The following is a 14,430-nucleotide window of genomic DNA, read 5'->3' as shown; positions in this document are numbered from 1 at the left end:
ACCCCAAAGATACTTGCTGTTGCAGCTAGACCAAACTTATGGAATGTAAAACAAATTAAAATTCATTTTCAACACTTTATCGTGTTTAGGATTGCAGCCACATGCAGAGTTAGGATGCTTATCAATGATCAGGAATGTTACCTAAATCTAATAGTTTGTCTGTTTTTTGTTTGTTTGTTTATATTTATATTCACAGAGTTGCTTTAGACACCCTTGCTGCATTGCTTAAATCAAGTAAGTGTGTGCCTTAATATTTCAGAAGATATGGAATGTGAGCAGATTAAAATAGGTTTTGCTGGCAATCACCCTGTGTTTACACAGGTAAAACTGAAAATAAACATTTTAAAGATTGCAGCTTAGTAGCCAGTATTGTGTACTGAAAGACTCAGCAATTCCGTGATTATTATATCAGTGAGCTGTTCTGATGAAGGAATAGAACAAAATATGCAGAAAATGCATACATCTGTTAGCCACACTTTGGATTAATCTCTGTTTTGCAATACTCATCATGCTGTTTGGAATTGCTTCCAATATCTATTTTTATTGATTGAGGGTTATTAAAAATTACAGTTTGTTTCCTAAACTTTCTCCAGTTTGTTCAGAAATGTATACATTCATCCTGGCCTTCCATTTTAATTTTTCAACACTGTGAGTTAGTTTGGGATGAAAGAATGTTAGATGGTCCTAGGGCACAGCGAGTTTAATAGCCTAAATGGGGATTTGATTCAAGTCTCCCCAGTCTAAGTCTAGTACTCTGATAGCTTCCCCACACTGACTTCTGTATGTAATAACTGTTCATGGCTATAGCTTGATATGGGCAGATAAGTCTATTTTTTGTCTGTGCCAATTTTGCATATGTTCATACGTCCATACCATCCTGTAATCACAGCAATCAGCAAAGATTTTTTCAAAAGCATATAGGGGAGGAAACATTTAAGTGCATATTTTTTTACAATGTAATCTCAGTGTATGCATTCCTAAATGTATTTTATCCTAAAAGACATTAAAAAAAAAAAAAAGATTTACATATTTTGGTACATTTTGGCATGTTGTAACTGCTTATAGTTTCTTGAGATCTCTTGATTCCCCCCCCCCTCCAAGAAACAAATGCAAGGAAAGCCGTAGACAGAGGCTATGTCCAAATGCTCTTGACAATTTACGTCGACTGGCATCGCCACGATAGTCGGCATAGACATATGTTGATCCGCAAGGGCATCTTGCAGTCTATAAAGAGCATTACGAACATCAAGTTGGGAAGAAAAGCATTCATTGATGTCAATGGGATGAAAATTCTGTACAACACTTCACAAGTAAGTGTTTAAAAAGCTTATATTGCTATGAATGCACAGTGAAGCGTATTTATATGTACCATTAAGATGATAATACAAAGTTGCCTGTGTGCATGTCCCAATACATGGGTAAAATCTTAAAGGTTGTATTATTGCTATTCTTCATCAACTGAAAAACCATCATACATCACAGGAAATGCATTCAATCTCATCTGCTACTTTTGACATTATAAATTTAAATTAATCTGTACTTGACAGTTCATTACCCAATCACCTCATCTCTTAACAATTGATATCCCTGTTCTGTATTAATCTGTTTAGTCCTCTATGAATCTTTATTATCACTATCAAGGAATCATGCTCAAAAAAAGGGTGAATTTGGATTTTAAGAAAGGGAAGAAGTATGCATAGAGAAGGCACACTAAAAAAAATCTTGAAAAGCTATTTTTAAAGACTTGTATCTTAGAAAGGGTTAGTGTGGAACTTCAGATAGTTTTTGAGGGAGACTCAGATGGAGATTTAAATCAATTGGAGACAAAAAACTGATCTCAATGTATCGTACCTTGGAAGTCAAACAGAATCTGTTCTGGAAGTCCATTCGACTTCCAAAACATTCAGAAACCAAAGCGTGGCTTCTGATTGGCTGCAGAAAGGTCCTGCAGCCAATTGGAAGCCACGGAAGCCCCATTGGACGTTCAGCTTCCAAAAGAATGTTTGAAAACCGGAACACTCACTTCCAGGTTTCAATCTTTTGGGAGCCGATTTGTTCAGGAGCCAAGGCATTTGAGATCCAAGGTACGACTGTACTTAAAAGCAGTAATAGCATCAATGTCTGCAGTGTTCTTGGTGCTAAGGCTGAACTAGGCCACCTCTATCTACTGCAAATGCAGCAGCAAAATGAAATGCAGAAATCTGCTGAATGTTATGCCAGTTCTTCCCTCAATCTTCATGGGAGCAGATTCTACATCTGTGCTGCTATTGATTTGTTCCAAACTGAATTATGACGTTCTAGTTTTTACAGTTATGCAAGGCCATTTGTCTTAAAATTGGATTGTATACATTACTGGGTACTTGACCTACTTGAAGTTGGTTAATGTACGTAATCAGGAATTTGGTCATAGACTTTTTGCAGAAGCATTTGAACCAAGACTGAACATATGTCCTTTGCAACATTTTGCAGTATGTTGGTAAACTGCAGTCATTCTTGAACATCCCACTTGCTGGTTGAACTTTGATTTTAATTCCATTAACAGTTGTGCTTCAGTGATTCCAGCATCTCTACCTTGTATCAGGAGGACATGGGATTTACCTTGTTCTTTCCCAACTTCCTTGGGCTATGGCGCCTTTGAACTTGAGCAATAGTTCATGAATGTTGTTCATTTCACTAGAGTTATGCCACATTTTTTACTGATAACTCCAAGCCCCACGGTTATGTGGCAGTTAGTAGTTTCCAGTTAGCAGTTATGTGTCACTGAAATTTGGGTTGGTAGTTCCTATTCTTTGGAGCTCTGTCCCTGTATGTGTTGCACAGGCACCAAATTTATATATTTTTCCAACACTTACTGAAAACTTTCTTTTTTTCTCAGGCCTTGATTAGACTGCATTTTATCTCCATTCTAAGTTTACTCTATTATATACTGAAGTTTGTGATTTGTATCTGTAACTGTCTTTTATTGTATTCTGTATATTCTCTATGTGAACTGCATAGATCAGGCATGGCTAAACTTGGCCCTCCAGATGTTTTGGGATTACAACTCCCATCATCCCTAGCTAACAGGACCAGTGGTCAGGGATGATGGGAATTGTAGTCCCAAAAACATCTGGAGGTCCAAGTTTGGCCATGCCTGGCTTAGATCATTTGAAGGTGTGTGTATATTAATAATGACAATACATAATCAAGGTAAATATTCCATCATAAAATGAAGTTCCTTCAAGAGTTCCTATTCCTAACAGTTTACCACAGTAGAATGATAGTGCACAAAGAATGAAATTATTTGACATGCAGTGCTTTGTTTTATAATGCTTATTTATTGTACTAGGAATGCCTTGCAGTAAGGACGCTTGATCCACTGGTCAACACATCCAGTCTAATCATGAGAAAATGTTATCCTAAAAACCGTCTTCCACTGCCAACCATTAAAAGTGCTTTCCATTTCCAACTACCTGTCATCCCTGTTAATGGTCCAGTGTATCAGCTGTATAGTTTGCCTCCTGAAGGTATGCTTAATTTTGAAACATCATGGTCTTGTGTATATCTGCTTTCCTATGAGGATTAGGAAAAAACATAGACACGGAAGCTTACAATTATCTGGTTGTTCTAGCAGCCTACTTTTGAAGTCTTAATACTGTACAGTTAAATGCAGAATGTTGTTGTGTTTTTTAAAGAAAAGATTATATATTTAGATTATTGAAATTTATGCCTCATAAATAGGAGACCAAAATGTGACACCTCAGTTTTCATTTTGATTAAGTAAAATAATAAAGTGATCTATTACACAAAGATAAATTCTGCAAAAAAATTCATTGCCTTTTGAAGTCTTTAGAATATATAATAAGCCTGACAGATCCAAAAGAATGAGTCTGAAAATGTGTGCTGTATATCCTAAATTCATTTTATTAATCCAGCATTTAAAACATTAAAATTATAATTTGCTTGTGTATCTCAGGAGTGAAAGTACTTTCACACTTCATCCACTTAAAGTTTGAAGTTGACAATGGATGGGTGCATTGGGGAGTATAGTGTACAGCCTTCTTGAAGTGTATGTAAAATAAAAAGTTATGCTGCCCTTCATGAATTGAAGACATACACTTTGGTAGAAATGGTGGGCATGGAATGGGTTAAGCACCGCTCCAGTCCACAGGCTATTTTTCTCACAAATACAACTTTTCCTGCATTTGCATTGCATGCATGCATGCACACATACATAATTTTCTTTGTATGCCACCTTTCCCTAGTTAAAACTATGTTCAAGGTGGCTTATAACCTGAAAAACATTTACATAGTTACAAATATAACAAATGCAGTCCTAAACAATAAATAAAACACATCAAAATGTACACAACCAAATTGAACAATTTTCACTAAACATAAAGATACCCCAAAAATAAATCAGTAACAACAACCACCACCGCCCACAACACACTCCCCGAAGCATTACCCAGCCCAAGAGTCTGGTTAGCAGCCTCAGCTTTTGTAGCTGGAGTCAGTCAGGGCCCCTCCCTCCCAGGCCAGGTGGGAAGAGGCCTGCAAGGCAGGGAGCAGGTCTTCCAGGACTCACAACCAATGCAGGTTTTGGAGCATGCTTTTGTCAAGATAAATGTAATTCCACCCTTAAAAGGCCTTGCTCTAAAACTGCCAAATTTGTTCATATTTAAATAATCCTGTATAGGAACAGTTACATAAGCCACCATTCTATTCTGTACTCCCCTGGGCTTCTACTTAAGGTGCCTTATTCAAGGTTGCTGGAGTGCCTCAGAAGGGCAAAAACTACCAGATTTCTTTCTACTCTCTGGATGATACAGAGAACAACTTTCGATAGCTTGCATAGCCTTAGCTGTTCTGTTCTACCTTACATTGTTCATGTCCTCTTATGTTTAACGGATTTGTTTCTGTAACATTGAGAATCTGTGTTATTACATATTCAGCATGTGGTCTCATTTAACTTCATAAGTAGTATTAGGTTTCAGTTGGAGAGTGAAAAGTTTCACATGCATCATTTCTTTTCTGGGATGTACATGTTGTAGAAAACGTACATCTGCCCTACTTATAGAGCATTTTATATCACAGTGGATGACGTAGTAGATGAAAGTGATGACAATGATGACGCCGAAACAGAGTCCGAGATTGAAAATGATAATGAAGATGATATAGATTTTAAGGTTAGTGGAACTGAGGGCATACTACTCAGATATTGTGCAATTATTTTCATTAGCTTTCAGAAAAATTGTTCGTGCATCGTGTTTTCCAAATCATAAATATGCTTGCGAATTAATTGTAAAAACAGTCGGGGAAGGGACAGGTGTTGTGTTGTCTTGTTTCAAGCAAAACATTTTGAAAATGCACGTTGAGCCATTTGTCTGAACTCCCAATATGTGGGTGGGGGGTAGTGATATATACATGGAAGCCACAGCCCAACATCATTGTGCATATTAGCCCCCCGTTTCCAACATTCCCCATATTGTGTGACAAAGGAAGCTTCTCTTCTCTTCATTTGATCATTATCTGTGTATATTTTTCCTCACAGTACATCACAACACTTCCAACAAATCAGGGCATTAACCAGTATGTTAGCATCTTGTTGTAAAATCATTTCAATGGGTTGAACGGAGGAAGATTCCTTCTTTTGGGATCCATTCCATTATCAGCTTGCCAGTCAATAAGAGCTTTTGTGTATTTTCTCTTGAGGTGCAAAAGAACCTTATTTGCAGTATGAAGAAAATACTAGACATTCTCTTAAACTGGAAATTGTATCGTGTATCCCACAAATCTTTTAATAATGCAAGTTCACTTCCTCCCCAACAGAATGATGACATAGAGACTGATATCAACAAACTGAAACCAAAGCAGGAATTGGGGCGATCAGTGGAAGATCTGAAAATGTATGAACAGTTCTTCCCAGAACTTATAGAGGACTTTCAGGTACAGACATTGATATCTTTAAATAATAATAATAATAATAGCATAGTTTAGGAGTCTTGCTAAGATGCGTTTTATTTGGCTGCTACTTCTATTGAAATACAAATCAGCATTCAAAACTTGCCGAGTTGCTATTCAAACAACTGAACTGGAGAAAGAAAATGAATTGGCACAGTAAGTACAAGCAGAAACCATTTTAGGTGTGTCCAGTTGACGCAAGATTGCTGACATGCAGGTCCTTTGGCACCCAGAAGAAGGCAGGACGGGGCGTCACGCTCCACCGATGCTCGCAGGGGCCAGGAACAGAACCCCCACATGAATTGGTTGCCACCTGTAAATAAACCTGCACATTTCTGTAAGTTAAAGAGGAGATCTTAAGGCAGGGATAGTGTGATGCCCTCCAGATCTTGATTGACTCCAACTCCCCATCAGCCCCACATAGCAGGGCCAATGGTCAGGGATGGTGGGAGCTGGAGTCAGAAACATCTGGCGGGAACAGCATCTGCCTTTGCCACAAGCTGTTAGAATGCCTCTTTTGACACTTCCTTAGCATACCCCTCCTTCATAACATTGCTCACTTTCTACTCATCTGATTTCAGGCTTGTTGAAAGAAAAACACCTACCGTATTTTTTGCTCTATAAGACTCACTTTTCCCCTCCTAAAAAGTAAGGGGAAATGTGTGTGCGTCTTATGGAGTGAATGCAGGCTGTGCAGCTGTCCCAGAAGCCAGAACAGCAAGAGGGATCACTTCTGGCTTCTGAGATTCAGAATATTTTTTTTCCAGAATATTTTTTTTTCTTGTTTTCCTCCTCCAAAAACTAGGTGCGTCTTATGGTCTGGTGCGTCTTATAGAACGAAAAATACGGTAATTAGGCCTCCCTTTTTCTTTTGCTGCTACCCTTTCATCTTCCCTACGTGACTCCTTGAATGAATGGCCTTCACTTAATGGAATGCACTGTAACCAAGATTTCTAATAACCCTTTTCCAGCTAATTGTTTCTTCTTAGCACTTCTTCTTCAGCTATCTGCTGCTTTTCTTAATTTGTTAATTGTGTCTTTGGTTGCTGGGACACTTTTTCTTCCTGGTTCTCTCGATGTCTTTCTGAGTGCTATCCCTTTCTGATGATTTCCCCTACTCTGACGGTCTTTTGACCTTATTTTTCCATTTTGTTTCTATGGCTTCACCAAGCACCTTTATATTGCTGACTCTTTCTTTTTCTCTCCACTTCTTTTTCATCCCCTGTCCTATTTCACATCTTACTGGAAGTGGCTCCTGAGTGAATTTTTAAATCTAAAGATAACAAACTGATCTTGCCAATGGTGGGGCTCTTCATGTCTTGCCAAAGTCCAGCATACCCTTTGCTGTCAGACTCGGAGATATTCTCTTTCCCTGAATGTAGCCTGTTGTCAGGATCTTTTCCTTCTCAGAAATGAGCCCGGCCTTGGCTGGGGAGGGCGGGGTATATATAAAAAGTATTATTATTATTATTATTATTATTATTAGTAGTAGTAGTAGTAGTAGTAGTAGTAGTAAGATAAGATATTTGCTATTTGTACCTATTGCTAAATTGTTCCTTATGCTTGTAAAGTGATTCCTTTTCCATTTCTGCATTAGTGTGCAAGCTCTTTAGAAATACATCTCTATTCTCATTTTTTTTTCACATTCTGCTTGTTCTTGCAAACAAGTTCACCTGCATTTGGCGCCTCCTTTTTTATTCCGCTTCTAGGTATTCTGCTGCTGTTGCCTGGAAGTTTCTCCCTTCTGATTCATTCTTCCACTTTTGAAAACTTAAGACTGTAAGGTCTCTGGACAGGAGTTTTGGTGTTATTTATGCATTGTTAAATCAAGTGTCTAAATAATGATTTCCCCTTCTCTTTTTCCTTTCTCTCAAAATGAGGAGTGTGACTTAGTTTCCAAAGAACCAAAGCCTTTTTCACCCAATGTAACCCTAGGAGGGCCTATTGTTGTCCCTACCGCTGGAGAGGAGCCATCTCCAGCAAACCCTGCAACAGAAATTCCTGCAAAGGAGGGTCCTCCTCTACAAACAGAGGACTGTAACAAAAGACCCATCTTTTTGGGTCTGGTAAACCGTGATAGCAACACGGACAATAGCTTACAGAATCAAAGCGATCGCAAGAAATTGTTCTCATCATGCCAGTGCCTAAACCATGAAATAGTTAGAGACTTTGACAGAATTTCGTTGCAAAATGCTTCCAAAAATGAGCACTCTTATAGTACAAGGGCCATGACCAAAAAAGAGTGTAAAACTAGCCTCAGTGAAGTTGCCTGTAATAAACCTTTTCAACACGCTTCATCCTGTGGAAGTGTGTTGTTTGAAGGACGGTCTGTCCAGCTGGGAAAGCTGTGCTGTTCTGGAGCAGAGCCTGAAGAGGAGGAAATTTCCTGTTCCATTTCTCTGGGAGAGCAAGTGATGCTTGAGGCACCTGATAAGCTACAACTCCACGACCCAGAACTTTATATTGAGGTAGTGAAAAATACGAAGTCTGTTCCTGAATATTCAGAAGTGGCTTATCCTGATTATTTCGGACACTTTCCACCTCCATTTAAAGAGCCTATTCTTGAAAGGCCTTACGGTGTGCAGAGGTGAGTTTCCAATTTCTCTTAACATGTTTCAAGGATTATCTAAACTACGATTTACAGTGGTACCTCTGGATGCGAACGGGAACCGTTCCGGAGCCCCATTCGCATCCTGAGCAGAATGCAACCCGTGTCTTTGTGTGTTGCGATTCGCTGCTTCTGCACATGCGCGTGACGTCGTTTTGAGCGTCTGCGCATACGTGAGCGGTGAAACCCGGAAGTAACCCATTCCGTTACTTCCGGGTCGCAGTGGAACGCAACCTGAAAACGTTCAACCTGAAGCATATTTAACACAAGGTATGACTGTACTGTGAACAGTAAAATTAAATAAAATATTGTTGGGTTTAATGCAGAGGATTTTTTTTGTGAATGGAAGAGACTTTGAGCCAGTGCAGAGGAGGCCATTTCCCCCTATATCCCCCACAATTCAGACTATATCCCCCACAATGTGAACCTCCCTGAAACTGTCTTTGGGGATTTAGAAGGGCTACAGAGGAAGTAAAGAACTGATAACACCCTGTTCCATGAGTGGGAACTCCCTTTGTGACTATTGCTCTTAGCTAATACGGGAGAATGGTTTTTGAACACAGAATTTTGTTTTCTCATAAGCTCCCTCCCCGCTTAACAATAATGAAACCCACTGAGAACTTGAAATATATATTCTGAAGTATATATATAAAGCAGGAGATAGATGTGGTGCAGTAGCAAACTGAGCTGAGCTGGGAAGCCCCCTGTCTAGCTCTCATTCTGCCATGAACCTAAGTAATCTGTTAGCTTCAGTTTCCTTATTTGCAGTGTTCGATTATAACAACAACCTGTTTCACAGGGAGGTGGTATAGCTTACTGGGTTAATGTATATAAATTGCCTTGAACATGCTAAAGTATGATGTTAATGCTAAGATCTGTTGTTGTAAAAAAGAAAAAAAAAAGGAGTTGGACTTCACAGGTGTTTCATAATCTCAAACTTTATTCCCTTTCTTCCACAAGGAAGAAGAGAATGGCTGGCAGTCACATGCGAACTCTGATGTATGTGAAAGAAATATTGGATATTTCTCCTTCATAACATCGGGGTCTCTTGAACTCCTTTTTGGCAATAGTTGGCAGTGAATGGGTGTGTGCAGTTTCCTTGAACCTTATTCCAAATTGATAGAGCAGAAAATCAATTTTTTTAAAAAAATGATCTTGGTTTCTCTCTTCTCTTTCAAAATCTTCATTTTCTTTTCCATAATTTCAAAAACACATGGGATTACTCTAATACACAGTGTGAAATGCTACTAAAGCTTGTGGTGTGGTGCTACGTAGAATCTACAGTCATTCCAGAGTCCCAGCATGGTGTGCAGATAAGTAGAGCGACTGATGCTGGTCATTTGTTCACAAAACACTCAGAAAGACTTTGGAGAACCTTAAGACCCTGCTTTCATTTGTTCATAGGGCACCAGATGCAAATGTTCTGATGTCCTCATCTTTAAACATTTTTGTGCTGTCATTCTTGGTCCTGCGTTTAAGGTTAGAATTTGACTACAACAAGCATTACATTATTGTGAAGGTGGACTGTACCTCAGATCATTACATGAAAGGAAGTGTTTGCCTTACAAATTAGATCATGTTTCATTTGCTACCGGAAGGACCAGAGCTAGAAAATGCGATGGAGATGCCCTCTGCACCTCAGTTTTGGTTCAGCATTACTCCTTCTTGTTGCATATGTCTTGTGCAGTTACAAATGCAGTGACAACACTTTCGTAACGGTGCCAGAGGATTTCATGTTAACATTGTGCGAGTTACAGATAAATGTAGCAACGTTCATAGTTAAAAATTTGGTTTGCCTTGCACTGTACATTCAGTGAGTGAAAGATTCAAAGGTGTACTAGAAGTGTTGACGCTTCTGTTTGTTAGTTAGTCATGGCTCTAAAGAATCAAAGTTCCAAAATAATAAATAAGTGTAATTACAACTTGACCACTGAGAGATATTCAGTGTCTAGCTTAATACTATTTTTCAGGTCTTGGCAATACCCCCAAATCAGATAATGTTGGTCTCTGGTATTGAGAAAAAATAGGTAAGATAATTTCAAAAAAAATTGAATTGACTAGCGTCACAAGTAGACTTTGAAAGCATGTGCAAAACTATTCCATTAAAAGATGTGTTTTTTCCTACTTTCCTTCTGAAACGATTTTAATATAATGACTGTGTTTACAGAATGCTGAACTATGGTTTGTTCAACAAGCCAAGGGCCATCTTGCAGAGAAGCAAACAAATTAAGGTTTTTTAAAAAACAAACACACACACACACACACACACACACACACACACACAGTTGTTCTTGCCATCTACCTTTGTAATCTGGAATGTACCTGAGGTGGAGTTGCCAAACAGACCATAGCTATTGTGTTCAGACATAGTGCCAAGCCATAGTTAAAGCAAACTGTACTTCATAAGCCAATCACCACCCATGGTTTCACATTGTGGTTTGTTGCCGGAAAATAAACCATGGTTAGTCTGCTAAGCTGGGTTCAGACATTCAAATAAATAACACTTTGGCTAAACAAACCTTGACTTAGTGTTATGTGCGAGCTCGGCCACCTACCAATATGCAGAAAATATTAAGGCATAATAAAATAAACAGGGAAGCAAACTTAGAATATGTATGTCAGTGATTTTGTTTCGTTGTAAAGGAAGAAATCTAAGATAATTTTAATATATAAGAACTGAATCAAACAAAACATTATTTCCAGAATAATTCCAAACATATTATATTATACATTAGATTATACATTATTATTACATTATATTATTCCTGTAATCCTAAATATCAGGCTATTCTTAAGAAACAAGTTTGAATGAGCCTAGTTAGGCTTGATGGAGAAAATAAGACTAATTTCCGTAGCAATGGATCTTCAAAAAATGTCAGTAGTCAGATGGGTCCTTAACGGTGACATAAAAAAACTAAATTGTGGCAAGTGTGTCTAGGTTTTACTTGCTAACAATTCTAAACTTACTTTCTTGACATTGTATAAACATTACTTTTGACAAAGAGTAGAAGAGGGAAGCTGTGAATTAGATGTTAGTTATTAGTTTAGCTACTCATTTCTATATTTTGGTGCCTGTGCTTAATATGTCTTCTGAATGATAGTTTACAGTAGGTTTTCATTTTGTTCACACTGTCAGCGTACCACACAACAACTCCATTCTGTTTTGGCACAATATCTGTGGGAATGTTCAGGGGTGCAGGAGAGGATATATTGTGAGATTATATCCTAATCCAACTTGTGCTAACAAGTTCCCAAAATATCAGCAGAGTTTATAACATTCCCCTTTTTAAGTTCGCAACGGTAACGTCTGCACAGGTGCACTAGAACCTCTATGATAATTACTCTGGTAATTTCCCCTTTTGTTCCCTCTTAAAATACAAGACACGACACAGTCTTTATAAAAGTATAAAAGAGTTTACTCACGTTCTGTTCACAATATGATCCCAGAAGGCAGACAGGCTTGAAAAGGTAAAATACATATAGAATCTATCTTATAGGAAGATAGTCCTTTCCTCCTCTCTTGGCTGAGAGCCAAGAGGGCATGTTGCTTCTTCCAAGGAAGATGGCAGAGAGAGAGAGATGGCTGCCTGCCCTGTGCTTTTATCATTTACCTGCACAGGTGAGGCCACACCCACCTCTGGTCACATGCGGAGGAAGTCTGTCCCCAGGAAGTTTACCTGCTTGCTGGACAGACATCCCTCCCCATGTTCTAACATGTACACTCTAGGAATGTTGTCATTGACTGCTCCTGCGTTTTACATCCCACAATTTCTACATCCCATATCAAGACCAGTTGGGATATGTTTTCAGACACAGAATGGCAATTGAGAAATATTTTTTGATGTCATAATCTGCCTCTTTGTTTTTATTATTGTACGTGCTTTTCACTCTTTACTATTTAGCTATTGAATAAAGCTAATTTCCAGGTGTTCAACTTTTCTGAGCAGGTGTTTCCAACTGCATAGGCTTTCTGTGCCATGAGGCATAAGAAGATTTCTTTCTGACACAGACAACACATTTGTGTAGGGAATTTTGTGTCTCCTGTGCACATGGTTACGGACATGCTTGTACATCTGGCTCAAGAGTTCTTACAGCATCTATACATGGCAGAATAAAAGCACCAGATATGATGCTCCACAGAGTGGGAGCACAGAATTATTTTCGCAGAAGTGATAGTTGTGTCACGTGGTTAATCTTGCATTAAGTGTACTTTTTATTTATAACCTCATGTTTAAGTAGAGGTTTTCGTAGGTGAGAAGCTCGCACACTAACCCAATCACTGCACAGTACTCTTTGAAACTTTATTTACTTCAGCTGTAATTGCATGAATTGCTAATATAACTTAATTGTTCTCAAAGCTTAATTAGTTTTAAACTAATAATACTAATTGATATAATAATTGATATCTGATATTATGCACTTTGGAAGGAAAAGGAATCCAACATGTGATCTTGAATCTTTGATGTCTTCTGTACAGGTTGATTCTCTCCATAAGGAAAATAATTGGGATGTGTCTCCCAGATAGATAATCACATTCTATGCAAAATTAGATACCTCATCTGATGGTCTTTCCTTACCTGATGATGTATTTTTAATAACTGGCGTTGTACCTTTCTCGTTATGAAACATGAGCTAAGGGCTCTCTCTATTTTATAGGACAAAAATTGCCCAAGATATTGAAAGGCTGATTCATCCTAATGATATCATAGACAGAGTTGTGTATGACCTTGATAATCCCAGGTAGGTTTCACAGGTAAAGTTCCTGTTTTAACTTTCTCTTTTGATCTGGTTTTCCTTTCGTTTTAAATTAATTTATACATACAGAAAATAAGTAAGAAAATGCAGCTGATGAGAAAATGAGGGTAATGGTAGCCAGTTGCTTTCCTAAACTATTCATATAGTTGTAAAAGTTCTGGGAGTGAATTCCTGCTCAGATGAGATGCAGTTATAGCTTAAAATATCAGTTGTAATTGTTTGTATTTAAACAACAATTAAAAGAACCTAAAACTCACTTTATTAATTGGTAAAATAGGTTGATTTGATTTACTATTATATTTACTTCAAGTGGTTTCAAATTTTGTAGCTTCATGTAACCCATTACAGTGGTGCCTCGGGATGTGAATGGGATCCATTCCAGAGCCCCGTTTGCATCCCGAACAGAATGTAAGATGTGACGGCGCATGCACGGGTCGCATTTTACCACTTCCGCGCATGCACGTGATGTCATTTTGACCTTCTGCGCATGCGGTGAAACCCAGAAGTAACGCACTCCGTTAGTTCCGGGTCGCCGTGGAGTGCAATCTGAAAGCGCTCAACCTGAAGTGTATTTATCCTGAGGTATGACTGTATGTGCTTCCTTATCTTCTGAGGAACGTCTCTATGCCTGCAATGAAACACTTGTGTGTTGCAGAGTATTCTGGGAAAGTAACTCACCATTGGTCCATGAAATATGAATTGAAAATACTTCCCTAACACCGGCCTATGAATGCACACTGCAGGTCAAGATTGGCATTAGTGAGCAAACTTCTAAAAGTGTGCTTTCTCTACCTCTTACTAGTCTTCTCTTTGACAAACTCCATAAAAGCTTCCAAGTTATTCCACCTTGGAAACTTGAAAAACCACTTTTAGCCAGTAGAGTAGCAAACTGAAGCAATTAAATAACTTAACGTGTGCCGATTTAACTGCATGTTTAGATACACATTATACCAAATATTCCCATATTCTTGTTTATATGGAATGTGTTACTCCATTATTTTTTGTCAAGTTAAGAAACTTTTTAAAGAAATCTTATGGGTGATTCCAGCGTCACATGAATGGATGTGATGGGATTTCCCTTTGCGCTCCCTCCCCTCCATAGCTATGCACGTCCCCTCCTGCAG

General features: G+C 38.4%; 1 protein-coding gene across 5 annotated transcripts in view; it reads left to right on the top strand.

The window, feature by feature from the left end:
• AGTPBP1 (ATP/GTP binding carboxypeptidase 1) overlaps positions 1-14,430 on the top strand; it is a 64,517-nt gene that overhangs the window by 34,154 nt on the left and 15,933 nt on the right. For 3 of the 5 annotated variants that reach the window (XM_081213557.1, XM_081213558.1, XM_081213555.1), the window contains 8 exons: positions 197-234; positions 1,102-1,310; positions 3,329-3,506; positions 5,077-5,168; positions 5,812-5,928; positions 7,824-8,530; positions 9,512-9,550; positions 13,208-13,291. In XM_081213557.1, coding sequence (XP_081069683.1) covers positions 197-234; positions 1,102-1,310; positions 3,329-3,506; positions 5,077-5,168; positions 5,812-5,928; positions 7,824-8,530; positions 9,512-9,550; positions 13,208-13,291 — 1,464 coding nt within the window. The remainder of the gene's footprint in view (positions 1-196; positions 235-1,101; positions 1,311-3,328; positions 3,507-5,076; positions 5,169-5,811; positions 5,929-7,823; positions 8,531-9,511; positions 9,551-13,207; positions 13,292-14,430) is intronic. The other 2 variants (XM_081213559.1, XM_081213556.1) reach the window with 1 other exon arrangement.

Source organism: Podarcis bocagei (assembly GCF_964188305.1).
Source record: "Podarcis bocagei genome assembly, chromosome: 11".
Classification (NCBI taxonomy): Eukaryota; Metazoa; Chordata; class Lepidosauria; order Squamata; family Lacertidae; genus Podarcis; species Podarcis bocagei.
This window is presented reverse-complemented; position numbering and strand designations above follow the sequence as displayed.